Source organism: Talpa occidentalis, unplaced genomic scaffold (assembly GCF_014898055.3).
Source record: "Talpa occidentalis isolate TD23 unplaced genomic scaffold, MPIMG_talOcc4v2.1 talOcc4.3, whole genome shotgun sequence".
NCBI classification, from domain to species: domain Eukaryota; kingdom Metazoa; phylum Chordata; class Mammalia; order Eulipotyphla; family Talpidae; genus Talpa; species Talpa occidentalis.
In genome coordinates this window covers 41,689,443-41,716,248 of record NW_023603184.1, presented here as the reverse complement: position 1 = coordinate 41,716,248, position 26,806 = coordinate 41,689,443, and the positions used below count along the sequence as shown (strand labels likewise).

Below are 26,806 nucleotides of genomic sequence, written 5' to 3'. Positions count from 1 at the left end.
TCATCCCCAGATAAAGGAAATTTTTAGCCATTATTTATTCAAATAAATTTTCTGCCTCTGATTTTTCCTTCTAGACCCCCTACAACCTGAAATTGGTTTGCATTGTTGCTCAATAAGTCTATGAAGCTGGTGTCATTATTTTTCATTCTTTTTACTCCTTTATTTGGAGAATTCAACTTTCCTGCGTTCAAGTTTGCCAATCTTTTTTCTACTTCATATATTTTGCTCTTGAACCCCTCTTTTGAATTTTTTAGCTCAATTGTTGTATCCTTTATCTTTGTGATTTTGTTTTTGTGCTTTCTTTCATTTTCTTTTTACTGAAATTCTCACTTTATTCATACATTGTTTTCCTGGCCTTGGGGAACATCTGTAACTGTTATTTTGAATTCTTTATCAGACAAGTCATTTATCTTTTTTCCATGAGTTCTTTTTCTGTGGTTTTATCTTGCTTTTCATCTTTCTCTTTCATTTCACATTCTTTCATAGTCTTCTCTTTCTTTATTGTCCTTAACTCACTGTGTTGCTTTCTATGCATTATACTGATCTCTTGGGTGTTTTCCACTACCTTATCTTACAACTCACTGATTCTCTCTGGCTACATCTAGACTGCTGATGAGCCTGTCTGTTGTATTTTTTGATTCATCTGTTGTGGTGCTGTTTGGAACTTTCTCCTGTTTTCTCTTTGTTGTAGTTCTGGTTTTGTTCATCCATTATTCTCCAGATTCAGTGAGAATTTTTATAACTGTTTCTCTGAAATCTTCACCATGTACTTCATTTATTTTTGTTTGATTTGTTTTTTGCCTCTCAGGTTTTGTTTTCTATCATTTGGGGTATATTGCTCTGTCTCCTCATTTTGATTGACCCTCTGTGTTTATTTCTGTTAGGATAAACAGCTATCTCTTCCAGTTCTGAAGGTTTGGGCTTGTATTAGAAATGAAGATTACAGAATGTCAGCCCAGAGTACCTGGTGGACAACGACTGCTACATCTGAGGCCTTGGTGACTGGAACAGCTGGTACAAAAGAGTAGGCACAAGATGGCAGCTTGGAGAGCTCTGTCAACAGTGTTGGGAGCTGGAGCAACAGGAGCCATGGGAGTGAGCTGCTTCAGGAGCTGCTGGTGTAAGCTGGTTGGGAAGTCAGTGGGCAAAAACCTAGGGAAGGGCTATGGATACAAACTGACCCTGGAGCCATGATTATGAACTATTTCTGTTGGCTTGAGTTGTCCTAGAAGCTGTAGCTGTAAGCAAGGAAGAATACTGTAGACATGAACTATACTAGCAGCCATGGACATGAGCCATGGTAAGTACTGTGTGATGTGAACTGTCTTGGGTGCTTTGTACCTAAGTTGTAGGCAGATACTGTGGGTCAGAGCTGCCCTGGAAACTGGACAAGCCATGGACAGAGGTAGTGTGTTTTGCCCTCCTGCCCTGGTACCTTGACTGAATCTGCAAGTATGGTGCATGCTAGTTCAAGACCTAGTTGTACAAAGAGGAAATTAGGGCACTCACCATTGTCTCCATTCACAGAAAGCTAGCCCTTTATCTTATTACTGTGGCTTACATTTTAAATTTAGCAAGTGGAACCCCTTGGGGTATGGTCTAAATAACCCTCAAACTGTTCATTTGTGTTGGTTCCCCAGCATGAATATATCTGTGTTCAGCCCTTTATTTGTTGTTGTTGTTTTTAAGATTTTTTATTTATGCATACAAGAGCTGGGGTACAGGCCAGAAGTGTGGGGTTGAGAGGATTCACCAGAGACATAGTGGGGAACAGAATAGGCAGATGACCCAAATACACTGTTGAGGGGAGCAGCAGACTAGTCAGGAGAGGTCTGTTGTGCCATGTGGGTTGCTCCTCCCTGGCCAGGGATTGAACTCATGCTACAGAGGCTTTGGACAGCTTCATAGGTTGCATCTTAACCCCTTGCATCACCAGGATGACCCCTGCTCAGCCCTTTAAAAGTAAAATCTCTATTCCCCTATACTCTTATAGTTCTCCTTAAGGAAAGCCCTTTTGTTTTCCACAGCTGGAAGTCTTTGCATCTCCAGTGCCATTCCCAGAGTTTGGGGCACCTGATGTGGGATGCAAGCCCTTCACTCCCCAGGGATAACTTCCATGTTTATGATATCCTTCCTGACCATGGATGTGCGGGGTGATGTTCCTGGTGAGATTGTGTCCTCCTCATTCCCACCCTTTCCATAGGAGGTCTTTTACTTGTTGTGGAGATGCTGATCCTCTAACCTCAGTTCTGTTTCAAAGGGAGTGGCTCCATATATAGTTATAGGTTTATTGTCTCTGGGGAGGAAGTGAACCCAGGAAGTCTGCCAGTTTGAACCCCCAGACTCTCAAAAGGGTTTTACTTTCTCCACACTTTCACCAACTATTGTTATTTTTTGTGTTTTTTATAATTGCTACCCTAATGGATGTTAGGTGATATATCATGTGGTTTTGATTTGCATTTCCTTAATAATTAGTGATAAGGAATATCTTCTCACCTGCTTATTGGCTATTTGTATATTTTATTTGAAGAAAGGTCTATTTAAGTCCTTAGCCCATTTCTTAACCTGATTGTTTTGTTTTAGTTCTTTATATATCTTGGCTATTAACCTCATGTCAGATATATGATTTGGAAATATTTTTCCCAGTGTTTGGTTGGGTTGTCTCTTTTTTTCTGTTGACTAGTGTCCTTTAATGCACAAAAGCTTTTAATTTTCATGAATTCCAATTACTGTATTTCTTCTTTAGTTGCCTATGCCTTTGGTGTCATATCTAAGAAATCATTGCCATATCCAATGTCATGAAGATTTTTCCCTGTTTTCTTATAAAAAGTTCTATAGTTGTAGCTCATACCTATAGGTCTTGATTCATTTTGAGTTCTTTTTTGTATATAGTATATATTCTCTTGCATGTGGGTATCCACTTTCCCAGTACCATTTATTGAAAAGACTATCCTTTTCCCATTGAATGGTCTTGACACCATTGTAAGATCAGTTGACCATATATACAGGGGTTTGTTTCTAGGGTCTCTATCCTATACTTTAGGATAGGATATGCTAGTGCCATACTGTTTTGGTCACTGTAGCTTTGTAGTAAGTTTTGAAATCAGAAAGTATGAGGCCTCCGTCTTTCTTTTTTTCAAGGGATTGTTTGGAGATTCATATGAGTTTTAAGATAGAAAAAAATGCAGCTGGGATCTTGATAAAAGTTAAATTGAGTCTGTAGGGCACTCTGGATAGTATTATCATCTTAACAATTACATTAAGTCCTTCAATCCATGAACATGGGATTGCTTTCAATTAATTTATGTCTTCTTTAATTTTTTTCCAACATTTTGTGGATAGTTTGTGGTTTACATGTCTTTCAATGTACAAGTCTTCTTGGTTAAATCTACTCATACCATATGTGGACTCCAGTTCATGGAACCTCAGAGGCAATTTCCTTTGTGTGCCTGTTTCTACTTACCCTCCACCCACTGTATTCTACTTTATTTCCAAGGCTCATATTGTAATGGGGAATTCAAGTTTAATACCAGCTCAGAGCCCAATTGGATATTCTTTAAATAATTGGTAAAAGCATAACTATGAACCACCGCAAAAAAGGAAAAAAATGTGTTTAGCCCCTCCTGTAATTCATTGTGCTTACAGTATGATTTGAGATTGGTCAAGAAGTGACCCATAAATGGAGGTTTAAGCTATTAAAGAATTTTTCAGCTTTCAGCCTGTGTCAAAGATAACAAAAATGGAAGGGAAATCCCTATGTCTAATCCTTTATGATAATATATCAAGAGAAGCTGAAGGGCTGCCAGATTTTCATGGAAAAGCCTCAGAAGTTTAAACCTGAGATGTTGCAAATTATTGAATCTGATTCACTTAACCAAGATCTCTTTTGGCCTGGGGCTTCTGCCTGTGGCCAAAATCTAAAGACAAGGCACCCAAGTGGCCCACTGACCAATAGGAAGAACAGGGTCCCAGGCAATCTCATCATGCCCCCCGGAGTTTGGGGGGTTTTATTGGGAAACAATTATTAGGAGCATCCCTGATAGGTAATTTTCCAGGTGAGGTACCTGATGTGGGACCACATCCAGTTCTCCACTTTTAAATTATATAGTTAGAAAGACCATAACCCCACTTACAGGGTAAGTCCCCCAAAATGACTGACTTGTTTGACTCTTTTAGGTGTTTATTGCCCAGCTTGAGCTAATATATATATATATATATATATATATATATATATATATATATATATATAGCCTCCTAGTCTCTTGTTTCAGAGAAAAAAAGAATAGTGCTGAAAAGCCCTACATACATCATAAAGCCCTGGGATCTGTTCTTCAGAAAGCAACCCAACTCGTGCTGCTACAGTACCGGTAGTGGGATCCTAATGTGGTGAGAAAGGTAGGATCCAGCACTACCAGGATTACATCCTAGCTGGGTTTAGATAAGTGGTCCCCAAGCAAAAGAACAAAAAAAGTGTTATCAAAGTCCATGAGCAAAAAAAAGGTCCATGAAAATAAGACCCAAATGAAAATGCATCAGCCTTTTTAGACCAAATACTGGACGCATATCACCACTATATTAATATAGACCTGGATAAGCCTAACAATTCTCAACTAATCAATATGACCTTTATCACTCAAAGTATGCATGATATACAAGATAAACTCCAAAAACTAAAAGGGCACTCACTCGTCTCAGCTCACATTTGACTAGCATGACTTACACTTTTTTCGTAACCAGTAACATCAAATAATCAGCAGGCAAAAGCGATTACAACTGAACTAACTCAAGCTATCCAGAGGGCCTGCCAAACTCAATAGGCAGCGCCCCCCCCCCGCCCCCAGAAATCATTGTGCTTACTTTATAATGTACTGTACAATATAAGGCAGTGCACATAGGTATGTGCGATTGCAGGACAGGTGGTGGGATTTTTCTGTCTCTAATTCAGAGGAGCTTGGTTTCACTACAGCATGGTTCTGTGTGTGTGTGTTTTGAGTTAGATGTGGGTTCAACCTTTAGTTCAGGCAGTTCTCCTTCCTCTTTCTATTTTTCTGTAAGTTTTAGATTGGGTAATCTGGTTAAGTCTGGTAAAATGTGTGGAAGCTGTTTTTGTGAAAGATCCTGTGGGCATATGTATTAGGCTCAGTTTCAACCTCCAACTTAAAATTTTTTATTGGTGGACCTTTCAGGGGGGTATGTGTGTTTTGTTTTGAGGGGTGGCAAGCCTTCTACATCAACCAAGAGTCTGCTTGGACAAATTCTGACTGCCCTCCATAAACTATGTTTGGTAAAGACATAGACCTGTTTGATGGCACAAAGAAGGGAAAAGCAAAATTCCCTTTCACTGGTAGCAGTAAAGGGAAGGGAAATTAGGAGGAAGAGAACCACCAATTACTGGAGATTTTGAAATTACCATTGGAGGATCCCTTTTAAGAGGTCAGTGCCTCTCCTGTCTTTAATTTATAATATTAGGTGTTTATACTTGTATTCTATACTTACATGAGTTTGTATTACAGATGAATCTCTGAAAGGGGGAAGAGCATTAAATAGGCACCATTTCCAGTCCCCCTTCATTACGGTCTCAGTTAGGGTCTACTATTAAGGCAGGCTCTCTGGTTCTGGATCTTCTGGGTCTTCATGGTGGAGGCGATGAGTTTCATCACTAGCCTTCTTTAAAGCCATTCACTGTTCATCTGACGTTAATAGCATATGTATTATATATCCACCCAGGTAGGCTGATACGAGGCTAAAATAGAGGTAAACAAAATAGCCATCCTTTTGGAATCCTGGTGGTGTAAGTCAAAAATTGAGAAGCAAGTGGGATTACTCCTTCACGTGTCTCTGTTCTGGGTGCCTCCTCCAAGCCTTCCTGTGTCTCTGCAGGTCTGTTCTCCAAGTCTCCTCTAGCTTCTCCTCATCCCTCAGCTCTACCCTTCATTAGGTGGGGCAAGAACATGGAATCTCCCCTTTTGATGGTGGTGCCTCTCCATAATCAGACAAGTCACAATTCTTTGAAATTTGTAATCATGAAACCCTGGGTGTATCACTCCAGAGAGAAGAAAGCCTTGGAACTCAGTGACCTGTGGACAAAACCCCATTGGTTCTGTGTACCTGTCAAAGCCCTGAGATACTTATTTTAGAAAAAGACAGAAACTTAGATTTCTTTTTCTCTTTCAGATACTCTTACAAGATACCCCTGGATTGACTTCCTAATGGATAGATGGGGGATGAGGCTATCACCCTTCCTAAGTAATTGCTCTAACTAAACCTGCTTTTCTCCTTCTGAAGTCTAAGGTATGTATGATGGCATCTGAGACCATGAGCGCTCTTCTGTCAGCACTCTCCAGTTTTGGGAATTTGATTTTGACTCCATGGAGAGAACTTGGTTGTGATTTTTGGCTTTAGATTTTTTAATTTTGTTTTACAATTTTGATTTTTTGTAACATTTTGAACGTGGGCTATGTTTTTATTTTCCCATTGTCTCCTTGCAAACTTTTTTTTTCCCCAAGTACATGGTGGTTAAGGTGACTACTGTGGCCCCTTTTCATCAGACAGTGGTAAGAAGAGTTTGTTTTTGTAAGGAAACAAAGAAAAAGCTCTGTGTCTTTGTAAATATGAGTGAAACTGCAGTTGCATAAGATATTCCATGTGGGTTAACTGAAAAGTAAGGAACCTGTGTCCATATGATGTATGTCTGCCTGTCTTCCCCTTGTGTCTAACTGTTCTGGCCTCTGGAAGATTAAAATTGGTTTAGGTGGCACCTATAGAAGTTTTGAGCTCAGAAATATTAATATAATGGCCTCATCAAGTTAAGTCCTATGTTGTTTCCCTAAGTCACTATTTTACATAGGCTTGCTTCTGACAGGTTGCAGCGTCCAGTTGATATCCCTTTATGTAATACTCTGGTAATCAGGTGCTTCTAAAGATCTAGAAAAGTTGTCATCCTGAGGCCCACCTACAACCTTCCTGGAAGAGACCCTATACCGTCTTTCTCATCCCCCGCCTTAACGTTAAAAGGCATAAAATTTTGGGTTCACCATACTCAGGTAAAAACATTCCACTTCAAAGAGTAGACTACAGTTCCTTCCTCTCACTTAACTTTAAAGCTCACTAGACTCCTCCAGCTTGGAATAATGTCAATCCTGATGCTAACCTCACTCATAGCTCTCTTTCTGTCCCTGACAAAACCAGGGATTAACAGCTTTCTCGGACGGGCTCAGTGCAGACAGAAACTGTCAAACCTCCTATTGGGTTTGCGGTCCTGTGCCCTGTTCCACTACTTCAGGGCTCCCCTGTTGGGTGTCCCCCTTTCAAGGAACAGACCAGATTAAGTTATGGGATTTTATCCTTTCAATCTGAAAACAGCTCCAGGTTCTCCTCAGTCACTAGGAATAACATGTGCAAATGACATGAAATACCATCACAGATTGTATTAACGAGTCAAAAATTTATGCCAAACCACAGCTAAACACCTCAGAAATCCTCTATCCATTTTAGTGGTGAGGAAAACCTTTAACTTTTGTTGTCTGAAAAGCTCTTTATTTCTCCCTCAACTCTGAAAAATAACCTTGCTGGGTAAAGAATTCTTGATGGAGAGCTCTACCAGCACTTGAATATATTATGCTACTTCCTTCTGCCCCAGGTTTCTGATGAGATAAACACCAATCATCTTATGAGATTAGTAAGATGTTTTTGTTGTTTTAATTATATGTATTTTGGTGTGGGTCTCTTTGGGTTCATTTTACTTGTAACTCATTGAAATTCCTGAATGTTAATATCTGTTTTTTTCCTTAGGTTAAGGGAATTCTCAGATGGGACTCAACCCACAACTTCGTGGAATGGGAAGATTCGGAAATTCCACTCCCCTAAGCATAACTAAAAGGAAAAACTGGGCCTCCCCGGTGGCGCAGCGGTTGAGCGCTGGGTTGCGAAGCTGCCCGCGGCCTCTGCGGCGCCGGTTCGGTCCCCGGCTGCTCCCCGGCCACCGGAGGAGGGTCCCACATGGCACGCAGACCTCTCCTGCCGCCCGCTGCTCCCCTCAGCAGTGTACTTCGGTCCTTCTGCCTGCTCTGCTCCCCGCTCTGGCTCTGGTGAATTCTCCCACCCTCCCGTGCTTCTGACTGTACCCAGTGCATGTATAAACAAAAAAAAAACAACTAAATGCAAAGTGAAATTGACAGCCCACTGTGAGCATCTCTTCATGGGAGAAATTAGAGCATTTTCCTGTAAAGTCAACAGGGTTTGCAGTTGTAATAGGTCATTGATTCTGAATACACAAATTTGAACATGGAATAAGTCAAATCAACTCCCAGAAACAGGACATTTGCAAAAAAAAAAAAAAAAAAGGAAAAACTAATGAAGAACAGATCAAAGGGATTTTGAAAAGTTCATCACCAGAGACGGGACTTTCCCATGCTGGTCTCACACTGAGGTTGGTGACATCATCTCTTACTGAGGTCAGTGCAAGTGACTGAGCCTCCCACACTGCGCGGCCTGAAGCACCTGCTCACTACTGGCTGGCAACAGTAAGGGAAGCTGAGTCTTAACGTTCCCCAAGCCAGGAAAGTGGAGAGAGAGAGCCACCCCAAGTGCAGGGCTCCAGGAATTTTCTCCCTCTTTTTAGGAATTCTAGCTTTGTTCATCCATTCTTACAAGGTCAGTGAGCATCTTTATGACCATTACTTTGAAGTCTTTATCTGGTAATTTGCGTCGATATGTTAGGCTTATTGCTGAGGTTTTATCTTGTTCCTTCATTTGGGGCACATTCCCCTCATTTTGTTGGTTCTGTGTTTTGCTTCTGTGTTAGGCAAAGTGGTTATCTCTCCCAATCTTGGTGGATTGGCCTTGTTTTTGTGATGAACTGTATCATTCAAGCTTGCCTGGTCTTGGTTTTCTCCTGAACTTTTGTGTTCCTTGCATCAGCCCTCTTTCTTGGTAAGTGACCAAGAGCTGGCATTCCAGTTGTTTCAGATCTGTAGGACTCAGAAACATTCTCCATACCACCTGGTCACCAGAATCTTGCTAAAGTGACATTTCCTTTATGTGTTGTGTGTGCCAATAGGCCCAGCCAGTGAGGTTGGTGGCCAGCAGAGAAAGGAAACATGTGGGTACAGGATCATGGCCTGGGGTGCCTGACCACTAGTGGTGGGGCATTTGACTCGTCAGGACACAAGGGCTGGTGTATGGTGTTTCACCCTCTAGCCAGGAAATTAAAGGGAACTGGCAATTATGGTATCCACCAGTACCATACTTGCTAGATGGGTCATTAAGCAGACCCTTCCCCTCACTGAATCACATTGGCCACCTGCCACAAAGACCCACAGTATCCATCAAGGAGGCCCTTATTCTGAATCTCAACACTGAGACACCCCCATGGTTGAATCTTCCTCCCAGGAATTCTTTTATACAATACATTACTCCTCTTATAGATAGATCATTCTATTAAAAAAAAAATGCACCCCAAGGGGATAGGTAAAGGAAAAACAGTTGTGCTGTTGGAGCTGGAGCTGGTTGTTTTCTGGGTGTCACAGAGTTTGCCTCATCCTGACATTTCATGTTATTCCCTGTTAAAGGACTGACTGCATGTAAATAAAGGCAACCTCTGAGGAACCCAGAAGAAAAATGATGTATTCTCTGAATCCCTTTGTGATCACTCAGGCTGAAAGAGCCTAAGCGATGAGCGATGGCATCTTGAGTCAGAGGTGACTGGGCATGGCTAGGAGTCTGAGCCAAAGATCTCATCCCACATGCACATTCTATGATCTACCCTGAAGGGGGATGCTTCCTAATAACTCTTTGTTGGCAGATTTCATATTAGAATGTTGGGCATGACCCCATGCCTACCTTAGAGCTTAGGGCAAATATCTGGAACCAAAAATCTGTGTGTTATAAGCAGTGAATTGAATTCTGTGTGGTCTGCATTCTTCACACTCCTTCTCTGGGTCTCAGCATCTAGATCTGTATGAGGATGGTGTAGGGGCAGACCACCAGCACCTTCCTTCTGGCTCAGATTAATCCTGGGTTGATTGTGAAATCATTTAAACATTGGTGAGTCAGGGCTGTCTCAGCCACATTGTCATCCCAGAAAGCAGGGCAACTGGTTTAGGGCCTCCATTTCTACAACCAGCCCCTTCCCCTCCCTCACAGGCATCTAGATGCAGATGTCCCCAAACTCTTGAGTATGTGCCAGCAAGCAGGACTTGGCTCTGTCAGAGTGCCAGGGGCAACTTGAGGGCAGATCACAAACATGCGCACCTTAAGGGGATTCTCCACTATCACTTCTTTAGACACTCATTCCGCTTCAGGCACCCATTCCACACCCAGGAGGATGCCCTACCCCAAATTATAACTTCCCTAGCTGAAGACCCCCCAAGAGCCACCCTGGTTGTGACCAAATTTACTTGTTCATCCTGGCCACAAAGTGACATTTCTTAGGCATTCACTGGATAAAAGGATTAACCCAGGACAGTTTTGTTCTTAGAGGTGTTTTAATGAGATAAGGACATGTTTCTGGAAAAATGCAAAGGCTACTCTGGTTCTACTGGCCCTAGTTAAGGCCCAGAAGCAGTTACCCCCTCCAGATCCCCAGCTCATAAGCATTTAGTTCCCCCTCCCAGACTGATGTTCGGCATGTCTCCCCAATCTGCCTTGGTCGCAGCCAGTCCCTTTAAGCCCTTTTCTAACACAGCTTGGACTCAGGTACACTCCAGCTCACAAATCTGGACTAGTTTGGCCCTGCATGCACAGACCAATTATACAGGCTACAGGGCCCTGACCTGGCACCCCAAAATCTCCCCTCTGCCTCCCCCTCCCCCAGCAAAGACACTATAGGGCCAGAAACTGAAACACATGCTTTTATAAAAGCCCTGGGTCACCAGGGGAGACTGGAGCAGGGGCTCGGCACACACACTGCAGTATATAAAAGCAGTCTGTCTCCATTACCCCAGCCGAGGGTCCTGGGCTTGGGGAATTAAGTCAGTCCCTTAAGTTTCAGAATATTCCTGGTTTGTTTGGTTCTCCATACTCTTGATTGCCTGTCCCAGTGGTACACAGAAAGTTGAAGGAGGTTGTGTGATAGGACTGGTCTGAAGTAAGAAAAGGCATCCAAGTGGCTGTGGAATCTTGTAAGTGGGAAGGCGACAGCAAGCCAGGACTCGAATCAACCCAGATGTCTCTCGGTGGAGGGAAGGGGTTCTGCAACCCCCCTGAGGCTCCCTTACTGGAAAAAGGATCAGAGGCTAAGTTGGTACAGTTAGTGGTGGCCTACCCAGTGCCCCAGCCCTGATGGCAGAGGCCCTCCACCAGCTGCAGGGGGAGCTGATGGGCCTGAACTGGTTGCTGCCTAGAAAGCAGACACCACAGTGCTGGTGCCACCCCTGCGCCGTTCACTTGCCGCTCCTGGAGCCCCGCTGTTTGCTCATAGCTGTGAGCATCTGGCTAATATAGGAAGTCAGGAGGTCATCCATCTTGTAGCCCTGGAAACAATGGAGAGAAGATAGAGTGCAAAGTAGGCCAGAGGTAGCCCACCCAGATCCAAAACACAGTTCCTGGGACCTTGCAGTGGGCAAAACTCTGGATAATGGCAAATCCTGTCTCACTCTGGACTCAGTCTCCCCACTCATGCTGCTGAAAGGTTGGATTCACCCAGCCAGATGTCTAAGGTTCAGAGCAGTTATGACCCCATATTAAGATCTTAGCTTGTGGGTCCCTCATATCCTGGATGTCTACCTCCAGGAGTGACTGAAAGTTCTACCAGTTGAGCTAGACGTGGAAGTCAAATTCAGTCCAGAAGAGCTCATTGCTAATGGTTCTCCTGTCGAACTCAGGGGTTAGAGGCTCAACCCCCAGATACTGAAGACACTCAAACAATAGTTGTTGAATAAGACCTAAGCCAGGCCTCAAAACCTCAAACTGACCTCCTCTTCACCCCAACCAGACCGACCCTTCACCCTGACCCCAGGCCAAGTTGTGCACGTCTCGTGTGTGTTCCAGGGGGGATGGCTGAAGCTACAGATGAGGCGGAGCCCGGTGGGCCTGGAAGGAAGAGAGCTCACCAGTGATGTCTCACAGAGCAGTTTGCTGCCGCGCACCAGGTTTCCGATGGTGATGTGGAAATAGGTGTTCCCGCTGCTCCAGTTGGAGATCTTGGTGAAGGGGTGAGTCGTCAAGATGTCCTGGGTGAGTAGAGAGAGTGAAGCTGCACAACCTGTACCCTCTGGCCTCACTCCCCTCAACCCCAGCCCACCACAGACACAACCCTCATGAAAGGCCTTGGGGCCTGGGAGGGCACAAGGAGCGAGAGGGTTGCAGCCAGCTGTGTAGTGAGACTGCTGTGCAGGCAGTCTCCTCCCGCCCCAGGCCTCGGCTGGGACCAGCTAGTGGGCCACCCAAGAAGTGCAGTAGGCTTTTGGGTATTTGGGGTCAGTATTGGAAAATTTGGAAGACCTGAAGGCACTGAAACTGTGGTCCTGGACGAGATGATCCAGGGAGAGTTTGAGGAGGGGGACAAGAAAACAGGACAGAGCCTTGGGGACACTATGACTTGGGTGGAGAAGCCCTTAAAAAATAAGAGGAATGACCGAGAGATCTAGGAGGAAAAACGGAAGTGGGCACATGAAGCAAAGAGGGTGTCACCGGTGCCCTTTTCCAAAGGTCCAGTCATATCCCTGCTGTGTCCATGGTAGGACTGTGCTTCCTGGCCCCCTTGGTCGGGGCTGCTCTGGTCCACAAATACAAGCAGCAGGTATCCTAGCACAGCCCGCCAGCCTCACAGTGTGGGCAAAGTGTTCGGAAGGAAGGTGTAGTTGGGAACATTCAGTCCAATGATGCTGCATGGCCAAGTACTAAAAAGCACCTCGCTGGATTTAGCAGCAAGGTGTTAGTTACTGGAGGGGAAAGTTTTGAGGGAACAGAGGAGGGGTAAGGAAGTGGACAGCGCAAACACAGACAACCTCTCAAGGTGTGTGGCCAAGAGGCCAAATGAGGTGAGGAGGGTGGCTGGCAGGAGCTTTGGGGGCTGGGGCCCAGCGGCCTTTAGAGATGCAGACAGAGAAGCCAGTCCCTGTCCATCCCTGTCACCGCTCACCTTAGTTCTGGGATCGATGAGGCTGACCCCATACTTGTTGATGGCAATTAAGAGGATCTCAGGGAAGTTGGGCTCTGTCGTTTGCTAGTGAAGAAAGCCAGAACCGTCAGGCGGGAGGCCCGGAGCAGGGAAAGCTCTGTGCATTTGGGGACAGGAGCAGACTGCACCCAGCTGGGATTAAGTCTGCCTCTCCTGCTGCCTAGTGGTGCGAGGGGTGCTGGCAGCCCTTCCACGACCTCATGGTTTCCACTTCTGCTGGGCTCTCCGTGCTACCCCACATCCCTTCATGGGTCTCCACCGACCCCCTGGCCCAGTCTTTCCAGTAGCAGCTCCTTTCCTTCTCTCCTGCTTCTCTAGGACTCTGTTCCAATGTCTCATCTTAAAAACCTTCCTTGAACCTGAATGTGCTTCTTGCTACTTACCTACCTCTCTTTTCCTTGCACAGGCAAACTTCTCTAAAGGCCTCCCATCCTAGCCCACCCCCCTCTTTCCTGACCTCGTGCTCTCACAGCAGCCTCTGCGCCATTCTCCTGCCTTTTCGTGAGCCTCAGATCCACCCTCCCCTGCAGTCAGACTGCGCTTCTGGCCTCATCACCCCTGTTCAGAACTCTCCAAGGTTTGCTGCCATCTACAGGAGGAAACCCGGCTTACTGATCTGCTTCTCTCCTTGGTCTGCTCACCTCAGACCCTAAACCCATAACCACTGGTGCATCCTGCCCAACCCATGCTCTTGAACCGCTGGGTCTTTTCTCATGCTGGACCCTCTGCCAGGAACATTCCCCTCAGGGTGTCCCTGGAAAGTTCAGGTGTTTACCTCCAGGAAGCCTTCCCAGCTTTCATAGTCTGGGTAGGTCTCTCTACCCAGATGAGGGACCCTCTGCCACAGCACAGATCATCCTCCATTAGTTTGCCAGTTTACATGTTTGCCCTCCCCTGCCATGCCGAGCTTCAGGACCCTCTGCATCCCGGAGCTCAGCACTTAGCCGAGACATTTAGCTCGGAGCAAGGCTGAGAATGTTCCCCTTCTTCCCTTGCCAGAGGGTGGCACAAACCATTGCTGTTTCCCACGGTCCTGGGGAGGACTCTCTGTGACTTCTTGTCCCCTCCTTTCCCTCTTCCTCCTCCGAGACGCATCTCCATAGCATACCTTCACCTCGAAGAAGGCGGAGCCAAAAGTGGGCCACTTGAAGATGAGCTTCAGGAAGGCCAGCTTGGCCTCCTCCTTGGACTTCCCTGCATGCTTGTTGAAATAGGCGACGATGGACTGCAGGGGGAGGGTGGGTCAGAGGCCTGTCCCCTGCCACTCCTGCCCCGTTTGCCCTGTTAGCAGCTGTCATGGACCCTGGAGGGCTGGGCATAGGATGGGGGTCCTGGAGACCAGGAGGGGTTCCCACTTATTCCAGTTAATGGACTCCTGACCTCCCTCCCCTCCTCCAACCAGGCAGGCCAAGAGTAGCAAGTAAAATAGGTCACCATGGTAACCAGGACAGAGCAGATTACTGCCAAGTCGTCAGTTGAATCCTGTACCTGAGGGACTGGAAAGTAAAGCAGATAGAGGGGAGAAGGGGAGGGGGACCCTCTCATATACAGGGCCACAGAGGAATTTCCTTGGGCTTGGGCTGCTGGTCAGTACCTGCCCTTTTGACCCCTGAGGTTCCCAGAGGCCCTCTGGGGGGGGGGCTCCCTGTCCCCACTGCCCATTCCCCATGCTCACCCGCTTCCAGTCGTCAGGTGAGACCTGCCGGATGAGGTCCTGGGGCACCAGCTCCCGTAGCAGCTTGGGGATGCTGGGGAAGTAGGACTTGTCCTCCTCGAACTTGACCCTGTAGATCAGCGCCCCTAGCTGTAGCACCTCCTCCCTCGTGCACTTGTGGTAGCCTCGGAGATACTTGGGCAACTCCTGCCAGACACAGAGCAGGTCACAGATGTGGAGGGTTCTGGAAGGAACAGGCTCCGAGCCGATCACCTTAGGCTGGTCTACCGTCTTATCCCGCACTTGGGCTTCCCCGCTTCTCTGGCCTTAGCTGACACTGCTCTCCAGGGACCGGAGACCAAGCTTAGGGAGACGGCAGTTGTGCCTGCACAGACCCAGCAGGAGATGTTGAAAAGCATAACCATGTGGAATGTGATCTTATTTCCTCCCGTAACAGTCCAGTGAGGTGAGCAGTCCTACTTCAAAGGTGAAGGTGCTCAGCGTGACCAGCTGGTGAACTTGAGACTATTCCATCGCCTGAACCTCCTGGGCCTGACCTTCCTTGGGAAAAGCCTGTCAGGCTGGCGCCTCCCATTGTGTTCCCAAGATGGTCTGGTTTCATCTGCAGCACCAAACTCGTCCCCCACCTTGACTTTCCAGACACCGAACCAGAGTAGCTGAGGTAAGGAGAAGCCTCTGATGAGCCAGTGCTTCCCACCGGCTTCTGGAGCCTTAACAGTCTTACCCACTGTTTGGAGCATAGGGAAACTGAGGCTGGCTCGAGGACACTGTAGATGAGAAACCTGACTTTTGCCATTATCACACAATTATATATAATTATGAGCCAGTTATTATCCACACACCTTTTTATCTACTCACTTCTCCCCATTCATATATCCACCACCCCACCCATTGGGTCTGCCTACCCCCACAATCCATTTCCCCATTTGTCAGTCCATCCACCCACCTGTGCACCTATTCTTCCACCTGTCCACTCACTAATACCCATTCGTAAATTCATTCACCTTCCAATCTCCTACCTATCCATTCATCGAGTCACCAATCCCCTAGACACCCATTCAGCGATCCCATAAATACTCACTGAGTAACTGTTATGAGTCAGGTCCTTTCAACAGTAACACATACCCTGTTGTCAGGGAACTCGTAGTCATGGCACGAGTAGACATTAACCATCATACCAAATCAATATATAATTACAGTGTTCAAAGGGATTGTTCTCTGAAGATGAGAACATATAACAGGGTAACCCGAAACAGTTGTGGGACAGGGAGGGACCTCCATTATGACAAGGTGACTGAATTAAAAGCTTAGGAGGTGAAGGAAAGAGTTGAAGAACACTCAAATGAACATTCCGGAGCCCCTGTGGCTGGCATGAGAATCTGAAAAACCTATAGCTAGAATGAACCAAGCAATGGGGTGCTACATACAAGACTAGGCAGCAGAAATAGGTAGTGCACTCCCCATTTAGGGTTAGGTCAGGATTTGGGGTTCCCTAGTAGCAATGGAAAGCTACTGAGAGGGTCTGGAAAACAGGATGGCCACCCTGTGGGAACAGATTGAAGGGGAGCAAAGACAGGTGGGGGAGACAGAAAGGTAGGGCTTCATCTGGGTGAGAGAAGATGGTGATCCGGCAGAGGCTGGTAGTGTGATGGAGGGACAGAGTCTAGAACTAGTCAGCAGGTGAAAGCATTAGATGAATGATTTGGGACATAGGAGATGAGGGAAGGGACATGCCAGGGCTGACTGTTGGGTTTCTGCCTTGGGGTAGTTGATGGTGCCAGTGACCAAATGGGCAACCCGGGGTCAGGGTGGGAGGAGGCATGGAGAAGAGGCAGACCCCAGGCTTGAATGAGGGCAATGCTTCTGACTCTCAGGCCAGGTGGGCCTCCATCACAGCCGCTGCCAACCCCGCCTCCCTCCTTCCCAGCAGCTGGGTTCGCATCTCTCACAGAATGGTAAACAGGCTAGCCCAGAAGAGCGCAGAGTCTGCATGAGCCAGCATCTGCATCACCACACCCAAGTTCCACCAGCCACGCGATGCTTATTCTATTATTTAGTCTCTAAGTCTCGGTTTCTCCCTCTGTAAAATGGGAACACACTACTTCTTGAAGTTTCTTGGGAGACAGAATGAGAGACAAGGGCCAGAGACATTATAGAGGCTCAGCATGTGGACTTCTGCAGGCACATGCATCTGCCTGGAAGTGCTGACAGACTCACACCAAGGGCTTGGCTACGCCCTGGCCCTGGCGTAGCTGTTTGAATTCGGAGGACAGCCGCCTCACCTGGGGAAGGAGCTGAGAAGGTGGGAATTGAATATTCAGAAGCTGTCAAGCCCCCAAGGGCTGGGGGTTAACCTGAAGACGGCTCTGAGGTAGTGACACTCCCTAGGGCCCCAGAAGTAACTGCTTTGAGGCCTTGCTGTTCCAGGGCTCTGCTTTCCCAGTCAAAGCACAGCCAGGCGGGCAGCACATAGAGGCAACAAGGACAGAGGTGCTTACCTGGTAATAGTGGAAGATGGAGTCAGCCATGGGGTCCTTCCCTGGCACTGTGGTGGTCCACAGCTTCTTCATGAAGAATACCTGATAGGTGAGCGATGGCAAGATTCCTGTGGCACAGAGGGTGGGCAGCGGATCATCCCAGGGCTCCTAGCACCAGCCTCAGAGGAGACCTGAGCTCAGATCCCATGCAGGTGGGCCTCAAGGTATGGCCTCGAGCCAGCACCTGCCCTGCTTGGACCTCAGAGGACCCGGACCTGGCCTCACATACCATCCTTGGCGGGCCGCGCCTTCTTTATCCAGTCTGTCAGGTGTCGAACAAAGTCGAAGAAGAAATCATTCTCGGGCACGCTGATGACCTAGGGACATGGCCATTGTAGTCTGCTCATTTTTGTTTGAGCAATAGTAAGTTTTCTGAGCTTCTACCCAAGGCCTTCCTGGTGACCTCTTCTCCTAAAGACTCCTACTTACAGTCAGAGGGGTGTATGTCAGCCCCACTCTGCCCTGACTGGCTGTTTAGTGTCCGCCACACAACCTATCTCCTGTCCAGAGGGAGAGTCACTGAGCAAAGACCTACTTATTGCTGTTCAGGCCCCCCAAAGTGGCTAAGAACAAGGCCCAGTCCCAGCCTTGGATATTCTTTAGCATCCGTGGCCTGTTCTTCTCGAGGCCTTAGCTCCCCTGGATCTAGGATCTCATTGAGGTCACGTCTGGGTCCCCAGTATCTGGTACAGGGACCAGCATGAAGTGAAGAGACAGACATGGGTGCCCACAAAACTGAGTGGGCAACAGGAAGGGGTACTTGATGTTGCTCTCTGAGACGGCTAGAGAAGCCTTCCCACAGGAGGGGGCTTTAAGGCTGGGCCTCAAAGACTCCCATGGACAGAGAAGTGGGGAAGAGCAATGTGGCGTGGTGGCAGGAGCATGTGCTTTGGAGTCAAACCTGGATCTGGGTCTCTGCTATGTCACCTTGAATAAATGATGGAACCTTTCTGAGCCCAGGTCTTGTGTCTTCTTGGGTAGGGGTGATCACCCTCCCTTCCAGGGTTATTTCGAGGTTAATTGGCCTCCTAATGGCAACTGAGGGATCAGTCTGAACAAATCTGGAAAGTTCATGTGTGTTGGGGCAGGGTGAGGAGCCACATGGTTCCCAAGGGGTCCGAGGCCTGTCGTGCAGTGTCTCAGAGGAGAGATTCAGGAGTAGTTGCAATATATAAGGGGTTATTCCAGGAATGTGAGAAGCAGGTGAGCATGTAACAGAGCCTACTCCTTCCCTCCCTCCTTTCTGCCTCTTGCCCTCCCCCTGCCGCCCCCACCAGCTCCTAAGACCTCACAAAATTTCCCAACAGGCCACAGCAGGCAGATAAGACAACCAATGACCCATAACCCACCTTGTCCGCAATTTTGACAAAGAGGCTGAACCCCTCGGAGGACTTGAGCAGCAGCCTGGCAGAGATGTTCTGGCAGAAGTCCTTGGCCTTAGTGCTGGACTCCACCTCGAAGGCCTGGGGGCAGGGAGGGAGGCTTGCTCGGCTCTGTCTGGCAGGGCCTTTCTGGAGGCCTTTGGCATCACTGGCTGTGTCTCCAACTAGACCAAGTCCCCTCCCATGCAGGACACCCTCCCTCTCCGAGGGCGCTGCCCGGGGCCTGGAGCCGGGCATGTTAAAGAAAAAGGGAAAAACAACTCTGTCTGGGTCTTCCCAGATCTCAGTTTCTGCAACCCTCCCAGTGGGCCTGGCTCCAGACCTCTGGGCCTGGCTGTCAAGGCATGCGTGATGGCAGAGGCCAGGACGAGGGAGATGGGGTGAGGAGGGAGACTAGAGGAAGAAGAAAGCAAAACCCATCCAGAGGGAGAGGAGAGAGGGGCAGCAGCCCAGGCTGGGGGTCAGAGGGAATGGAGATCCTTAGAGGGTTTAGGTGGAGGGAGGATCATGATTTAGGTGATGACTCCATGGAAACTTCCACTGGAGGGGACAAGAGAGGATTTTGGGAAGTTGCCTGTCCTTGTGGCTAGAATCTTACAGTGGCACTTCCGAGGCTCTAGTCTCTGGACAGGTTCTTAAAGTGCCCTTCAAACTGCGAGTTTCATGTTGGACTCTGTTTATCTGGACGAGAGGCAGTGCCGAGACAGGGCCGGGGCCGGGAGACGGCCTGGCCGAGTGGTAGGACAGAAAGACAATCGGGGCTTTTGGAAGAGGGGCCCGGGATCAGGCCAGGTGAGGAGGAGGGAGGGTCTCCAGAAAAATGGGCTGCAAAGCCCCAGAGAGGTGTGCCCAGGAACAAGGCTGGCGTCAGGGATGTGGCGCCCACACAGAGCACAACTCAGAGGGCAGAAGCACTTTTCACAGGAAGGAGGGCGGGAAGGCAGGAGGGGTGACCTTTTCTAGGAGGCTGCTCGGGAAAGCAGGGGCCGGACCAGGAACCCAAGACCCCTCCTCTTCCCGCCCCGCCCCCCCCCACGGAGTCCATGGCCTCATGGCTGAGCCCTGACTCCGTGAGGGGCATGAGGAGGGAGCGAGGTGGGAATAAAGGGGAGCCGTCAGGACTGCCCATGTCCCCCGAGGGAGCCCGGCCCTTCATGGGCCAAGAAGCCGGTAGCCCTCACCTCATCAGTGTCATCGGGGAAGTAGACCTTGTGGAAAATCTGGGTGGTTTTGTGCTGGATGGCCTCCACCTCCACCAGATGTGGGGGGTACTTCCGAGACCCATTTCTGGAAACCAGGGAAGGGAGGAAAGTCAAGAATAGGTGAATTCACGGGGCGGTGGGGAACCGAGGCAGACCTCGGCCCTGAGTCCTGTCCACCACTTCCTGCCCAGCGACGGTCGCTTAGCCTCTCAGAGCCTCGAGTTCCTCATCGGTAAAATGGGATGACAGCCAGGGGGCTCTGGGGGGTGGAATGAAGCCAAGGAAGCAAGTGGACTTGGTGAAGTACAAATGGTCCAGATGGTTTTCTCCCCAGCACACCTGATGCTCAGAGCCAAGCCCTTTTGAGCATCCAGATTCTCAAACTGTCCAGATGGGCACAGGATGCAGCAACCTTTGTCAAGCTGGCAGCTGTGGTACCCCAAGGACAGATCCCAATTGTTACGTGGCCACATCCTCATCCCGCAAGGCCCACGTGGCCAGAAGCTGATCCCGGCACCAGCCCCAAGCTCCTGCCCCTGCCCATCATCTGCTGTACCTCAGGGCTTTCTGGAGCCGCTGCAGACAGTCAATGGCAAGCGGGCAGTGCTTGCGGGACTGCAGGAAGCGCTGCACGTGGGGCAGGAGGATGTTGCTGGGTGGGAAGAGGCCCGTGCACAGCCACAGCAGCTCCCAGCCCCGCTCTTCACTGTACCTGCAGGAAGAGATGGTGTCTAGCATGGGCACCACGGGCCAGTCACCGGCACCCACCAGCCGCCCCCGCCAGAACGCTCCCTGAGCCTCACGCCCCTCGGGTCTTCACCGTGGCAGCACGGGCCTGCCCTGACCCCCACCCCTCTCTGAGGACCAGCTCCCTGACAGCCAGATTAATTAGTGCCGCTCACAGGGTGTGTTGGCAGCCTCGGCAGGCTACACAGTTATCAGTCTGATAAGGGGCTTGTGCCAGGATGGAAATCTATGATCTCGCCAAGGACTCTGGCTCAGTTAAGGATTTTTCTTTATAGTAAGACCTTCCTATTGAAGGAAGTTGAATGTGATTTGTATTCTGGCAGAAGCTCTTCACCTCATCTGTTTTTTAGATATATACACCGTGCAGTTAGGCGCCCCCCGAGCTCCTTGGGCCTGATAGGGAAGTTTGGAGAGCTGCTGGGAGGAGGGAACATTTGATGAGGAAGATTCTGATATGTAGAGAAAAAGAGAAAAGGTTTTCCTGGCTGTGGACACTGCAGGCACAAAGTATGTCGTGTGAAAAGATACCATGTACATTTGATGGTAAAGTAAGAGGTGCAGAGTGTGACAAAACTGGGGCGGGACTGGGGCTCTGAGTGTAAGGGAAGGGGGCGGGTCTTCTCAGGCTTGCTGATGAGCACCCCTCCTTGGGCTGGCCCAGCAAGGAGGAAAAGGTAACAAGCTCTGGGGCCCAACACCAGAGCCCGGGATGGAGGCAGAGCTAGGACTGGAGAGAGCTGAGGGGAGCGCTCTGCTCTGCGTGAGGACAGACTGTTCACAGGCAGAGCCAGCGGCTGCCTGGGGAGGGAGGCGGCTCCCAGTCGGCACACACACCTGACAAAGGAGATTCTTTTTAGCCCTGAGCACCAGGGGAGCAGTCAGTCCCTTATCCGCAACCCCCCACCCTGCCCCCACCCCACCCGCACCCAACTCCCTCACCGGATGTGGTTGTCAGTCAGCTGCTTTAGGATCTGCACGTACACCTCATCCTTGAGGGGTTCAGCCTTCAGGGCCCCCTCAAATATCTGATCAGTGAGTTCATTGACGGAGCGCATCCTCTTGGATGGGTAGTCACCCATGTACTTGAGCATGGGTGGGGAGCTGTCAAGGAAGGACTTGTGCCAATGAGGGAAGCCAGCAGGCTGAAAGCTGCTCTCCTCAACAAGGTCTGCTCCCCCCAACTGTGTGGCCCTGGGCCTCAGGCTGCTCCAGGTCGTCCCACCATGATCTCCATGCCCACTACCCACCCTTTCTTCCCACCTCCTCTGGCTGCCTCCTCATCGGCCGTCTCAGCAGCGCCTGCTTGAGAGGCTCCCCTGTGTGGCTCCACAGCTGGTCCTTGCCTCAGGCTTCTAACTCCATACCCAAAGACCTCATAACTACCAGGATGGACCTTCAAAATAAAAAAATCTGACCAGGCCACCCTGTGTCTAGTAGCTCCTGGGGTCTGTGAGACCCAGTCCAAGCTTCCTAGCAGGCTTGAAACAGTCAGCCATGTCTTCAGATTCCCTTGTTAAATTCTGCCTTTCACCCCTGAAATAGCCCTGTTCTGTTACCTCAGGGCCTTTGCATGTGCTGCGCCCCCCAGAACACTCCCCACACATCTCCCCTTTGACTAACAGAGGCCTACTCAGACTTCAGATATGAAGTGGTTGTGTCAGTTGCTTCAGGATCTGCCTGGACACTTTATCCTGGAAGGGCTCAGTTTTCAGAGCACCCTCAAAGATCTGGTTGGTAAGCTCCTACTTCTTCCAGGAAGCCCTCCCTGCTCTCTCCAAGGCCAAATCAGGTCACTGTGCTGTCCATCCCATCTCAGCACTAGCCCCAGTCAGCATGTCTTCTCTCAACTGTGAGCACCATGAGGGGAGGAACTGGGTCTGATCATGGCTGTGTCATCACGCCTGACTCAGCATGTAGTACAATACACATCTGTCAACCCAATGACAGGGTCAGAGGAGACAACAGACGAGGCAGCCAGGCACATGGATGGACCGACTTCATCCTTTATCTGCTGAACACGGCTCAGCATTCCCTACCCTCCCGGATCCCAACCGGTCCCCTTAGAGGGACTCAGTCCACCTAAATCCCCCTCCTAGGGCCCTTGCCCTGACCCTTCCTGTCCCCCACCCCGTGGGTGTGGATATCGATAAAGGCCATGCAGGCCTCCTGTGACAGCTCCTCACTGCCCAGAATCTTCTTCAGCAGCGCCTGCTTGAGAGGCTCCCTTGTGTGGCTCCACAGCCGGTCCTTGCCTCGGGCTTTGGACACCATCACCCGGCTCAGTGTGTGCTTGGGTGGGGGCCTGGCAGGGAACAGAAACAGTGAGCACCGATCCCCAGGAGACCCCATCCACAGCGCCCCCAGCATCAGAGGCCGAGAGGCGGGAACAGGCCTTGCTTTTCCTGCGGTGCCATGTGACCTGGCAGGGGTCACCAGCCTCCCTGGGCCTCACAGAGATACTCACATAGCCAGCCCTGCCCACCCGCCCAGAGCAGGGCCCCCCCCTCTGCTCCTGTCTTGAAAGTGCTGCCCGTAGCGCCCGTCCACCCCGGTCACCCCTGCACCATGCCGCTTGAAGCCACCTCCTCCCCAAAGTCTGTCCCCCAGCCCCCAGCATCTCCATCACAAAAGCTGGGCACACAGTATCACATCTGCCTGTCTCCCCTCGTGACTAAGCCAGGCACAGGCCCACCTGAGTACCCAGACCCACCAGGCCGAGCACAGTCAGCATCTCCTAAAGGGTAAGCTGGCACACCCCGAGAGTGGCCGTCTCAGGGGACAGAAACTACCCTCCCTGGCACTCTCTGACCCAAGCATGCTCGTGGGTGGGGCACTCACAACCTGACCCCACACATCCACCAGAGAGTGGCAGAAGCCTGCGGCCACCATCCTGAGCATCCCCGTTCCGTCACCTGAAGTAGTCGTAGGAAAATTCCTCCAGCGTGTAGGGCTTGGCGCGCACCTCAGGCTCCGCTGTTCGCAGCTGCATGAGCCGGATAACATCCTGCCTCTGGTCTGGGGTCATGGTAACCAGGGCCTAGGGGTCCAGAGACGGGGCTAAGGTCAGCTGTCCACCTGGGGTCCCTGGGGACCAATAGTGCAAAGCCCAGAGTTCCCTGCACTGAGGCTGGAGGTCACCTCAATGGAGGGGGACCCTGTGCCCCTTTGGACCCCAGGGGCCTTTCCTCCTTGGCATCTTGGAAGTCAATGTTGCCTCCTGGGCTGGGCTCATGACCCTTCCCTCCGGACAGTGTCTGAATGAGTTTGGGTCAGTTACAAAGGTGGGACCGGGGCGGGGTGGGGGGACAAATCAGTGGAAGAAATGCCTGACTCAACAGTCTGACTCAGGAGCTGCCTGAAAAACTGGCTGAGTTCTGGGCTGTGTGAGCAGAGCCAGGGCCTCCCTCCTCAGGTCTGCCCGCCCTGTGCTCTCCCTGCAGCTGACGCCCCGCCATGAGGCCGCTCTCCTCCCATGGTGTCCCTGGGACGTTCCTCCTCTGAGGGTTTCTAGCATTCTCTTCACTTAGCACAGGACTTAAGCCTGCAGTCCACGAGCCTTCCAGATCATCTCAGAAGTGGCAGGCCAGTGAGTGTCCCTCACTCCACTCTACAGACATGGAAAGAAGACATGAAGGGTTCAGGGGAGCCTTCCCACCATTGGCCACCCCAGACCACGTACCACAATCTCCCTTGGTGGCATGGTGACCGTGGGCATGACGTACACACAGTCGGTGGGGAAGTCCCCACGCTGCTTGGTCCTCTCGTTGATGCCGTTGGCCCAGCCGGAGGTCATGACCTGCTCGCCTGTGTCATGGTCCAGGATGATGAGGTCTCCTTTGGCAAAGCTGAGGAAGCCTGATTCCTCACCCGCTGGGAGGCAGATGTGCGCGGGGCCACACGGGGCAGAGAGGGGCTGGGTTGGTACTTTTATTTGGGTTAGTGACCGATAAGCTGACCCTCCCTGCTGAAGGACAGAGGCCCTGTCCCACTTCTGTCTGCTCACTGGGCACCCTGCCATCCCTTGCCATACCTCTCCACAATTTTCCTAACAGACAAAGCTGTTAGAGTGGCCCCTCCCTGGCTCAACACCCATGGCCCTTAGAAGAAAGCCCACTTGCCTTGGGAGCTGGCCTTGCTGACTCTCCTGACTTCACCTCACTTCGTCCATTCCAGCCAAACCAAACCATCCACAGTTCCCAGACACTGCTTTCTCCAGCCTCTGCCTCTACTCGTGTTCTCGCTCTGCCCCAAACATTGTGCTCACATATCCCTGAACCCCAGGCTGCATGGGTCTCTCTTCTGGGTGATCTCCCTTCCCAGATCACTGCACTGTGTTTCCACTGCCTCTCCCCACTGAGGGAAGAACTGGGATCCGTTGCATCTATTTCGTCCATGCCCTGCCCAGAGGCGGCCAGGGGAATGCTCAGGGTAGGTGCTATGGCTGCCATCATTTGAAGATGGTGAGTATTTGGAGGACACTGAGGAAGAACCCCTGATCTCACCTGGAGAGAGTGACAGAGAGAAGAATTGGAGAGGTGGGGAGGGCAGCAGGGAGAGGAAGACTCTCCACAGGGCACTGAAGCTCTTTGGTCTACTTGGAGCCAAAGGCGTCTGGGGAAGGACAGGTAACAGGCACTAGAGCCTGGAATGCCAAGGCCTGTGATCTACCTAATGTTCCTGACCCCCAGGGCCTAGCAGCATGTCGGCAGCCACTCACCAGGGTTGGGGTTGTCCTGCAGGGCCACCACATACTTAGACCTCTTCCGGAGCCCCTCCAGGAAAGTGACCACCAGGTCACGGATGTCCTCGGAGTTGCTGGAGGTGAAGGTGTACTCGTCGCCCTTGATGGTGGCCAGGGTGAAGCTGGGGGCTACCAGTTTCGCTCCCCTGCAGGACCAACACGGAGAACAGGGCCCAGCCGGGGTCAGTCCTGCCCAGCCCACGTCAGAGCAGCCCAGCGAGAGCAAGACACGGCACTCCCTGAAGGAGACCAAGGCCACCTCAGTCAGACGTGGCCCAGCCAGAAAGAGGCTAGTCCAGCCAGCATGAGGCCAGACACGTCTCAGCCTAAGTCAGACATGGCCCAGCCAAAGTCACACATGGTCCGAGGAAGGCCTGCAGTGGCCCAGCTCATCCCTTTTGCTATTTCCTTCTCCATCTTTAGTGACATCCCACCTCCTCCCTGACCTCTCACAGCCCTCATCACACTAGTCCCTTTGAAATGGTCTGTTCGATGTCCATCTCCCGTCTCTGAAGCTGCAAGAGGGTGAGGACTATCTTGTCCCCACTGTACCCTGTGCCTCTTCAGAGCTGGATATGGTCCAGCCCTGGCCCACACGGGACCCAGCCCAGAGCACTCCTGCACGCCCCAGGGGGAGGGAGGCACTGCTGAGAAGCCCTTCAATTCCAGGACCCCGGCTCCACCACCCCTTCCCACGGCACTGCACTGCGCTTTTCAGCTTACACAGAGCTCCCCCGGGAACGATTGCATTAATAAATGCACTCATCACTTTCAGGGAAGGAAAGTATAAGAACCTCTATTTTGGGGGCCTCCCTGGTGGCGCAAGGGGTTAAGATGCAACCCGTGAAGCTATCCACAGCCACTGCAGCATGAGTTTGATCCCTGGCCAGGGAGCTACCCACGTGGCACAGCGACCTCTCCTGTCTGGCCCGCTGCTCCCCTCAGCAGTGTATTTCAGTCCGTCTGCCTGTTCTGCTCCCCACTCTGTGTCTGGTGAATCCTCACACCCTCCCACAAATCTGGCCTGTACCCCAGTTCTTGTATGCATAAATAAATAAATCTTAAAAAAAAAAAAGAACCTCTATTTTATTTTTGGGAGGAGGATATAGAAGTGAGTCCCATTCAGGCTTTGAACTCCAGGCCAGACTCATTTTGTACACACTTGGCAGGCCCTGGCTGTCCTAACCACCCACACCCATCTCAACACAACTCCACCCCTACCCCCACCCCCACCTCCACAGGAGGGAGTTGCCTGAGGGGTCTTGTGCATGCAGACAAGTGCTCAGAGTGCATCTCTCCAGGTCAACACTCCCCACAAAGCCCTGGGAACCCCCTTCTTCCCCACCTGTCTGTCTGCGCCTCCATCTTCCCCTCCACACTGCAGAGAGTACTGAATCAGGAC

At 50.3% G+C, this 26,806-nt stretch overlaps 1 protein-coding gene and 1 long non-coding RNA gene across 9 annotated transcripts in view; one reads left to right on the top strand and one right to left on the bottom strand.

Annotated features, from left to right (window-relative positions):
- The first annotated feature begins 853 nt into the window (after positions 1-853).
- Positions 854-7,937, top strand: LOC129146609 (uncharacterized). The gene is made up of 3 exons (XR_008553511.1): positions 854-1,120; positions 6,175-6,291; positions 7,792-7,937. It is a non-coding gene; the product is annotated as an uncharacterized LOC129146609 (long non-coding RNA).
- Positions 7,938-10,392: 2,455 nt separating this feature from the next.
- Positions 10,393-26,806, bottom strand: part of MYO7A (myosin VIIA) — a 77,915-nt gene continuing 61,501 nt past the window's right edge. For 3 of the 8 annotated variants that reach the window (XM_054699553.1, XM_054699555.1, XM_054699554.1), the window contains 15 exons: positions 25,381-25,550; positions 24,343-24,533; positions 23,576-23,700; positions 22,808-22,965; positions 21,603-21,756; positions 20,473-20,628; positions 19,896-20,001; positions 18,682-18,795; positions 17,562-17,649; positions 17,294-17,400; positions 14,796-14,981; positions 14,229-14,345; positions 13,082-13,165; positions 12,051-12,170; positions 10,393-11,471 (listed from right to left, as the gene is read on the bottom strand). In XM_054699553.1, the coding sequence (XP_054555528.1) occupies positions 11,382-11,471; positions 12,051-12,170; positions 13,082-13,165; positions 14,229-14,345; positions 14,796-14,981; positions 17,294-17,400; positions 17,562-17,649; positions 18,682-18,795; positions 19,896-20,001; positions 20,473-20,628; positions 21,603-21,756; positions 22,808-22,965; positions 23,576-23,700; positions 24,343-24,533; positions 25,381-25,550 (1,966 nt within the window). In that variant the 3' untranslated portion in view covers positions 10,393-11,381. Of the gene's footprint in view, positions 11,472-12,050; positions 12,171-13,081; positions 13,166-14,228; positions 14,346-14,795; positions 14,982-17,293; positions 17,401-17,561; positions 17,650-18,681; positions 18,796-19,895; positions 20,002-20,472; positions 20,629-21,602; positions 21,757-22,807; positions 22,966-23,575; positions 23,701-24,342; positions 24,534-25,380; positions 25,644-26,806 lie in introns of all 8 variants that reach the window. The other 5 variants (XM_054699552.1, XM_054699557.1, XM_054699556.1 and 2 more) reach the window with 2 other exon arrangements.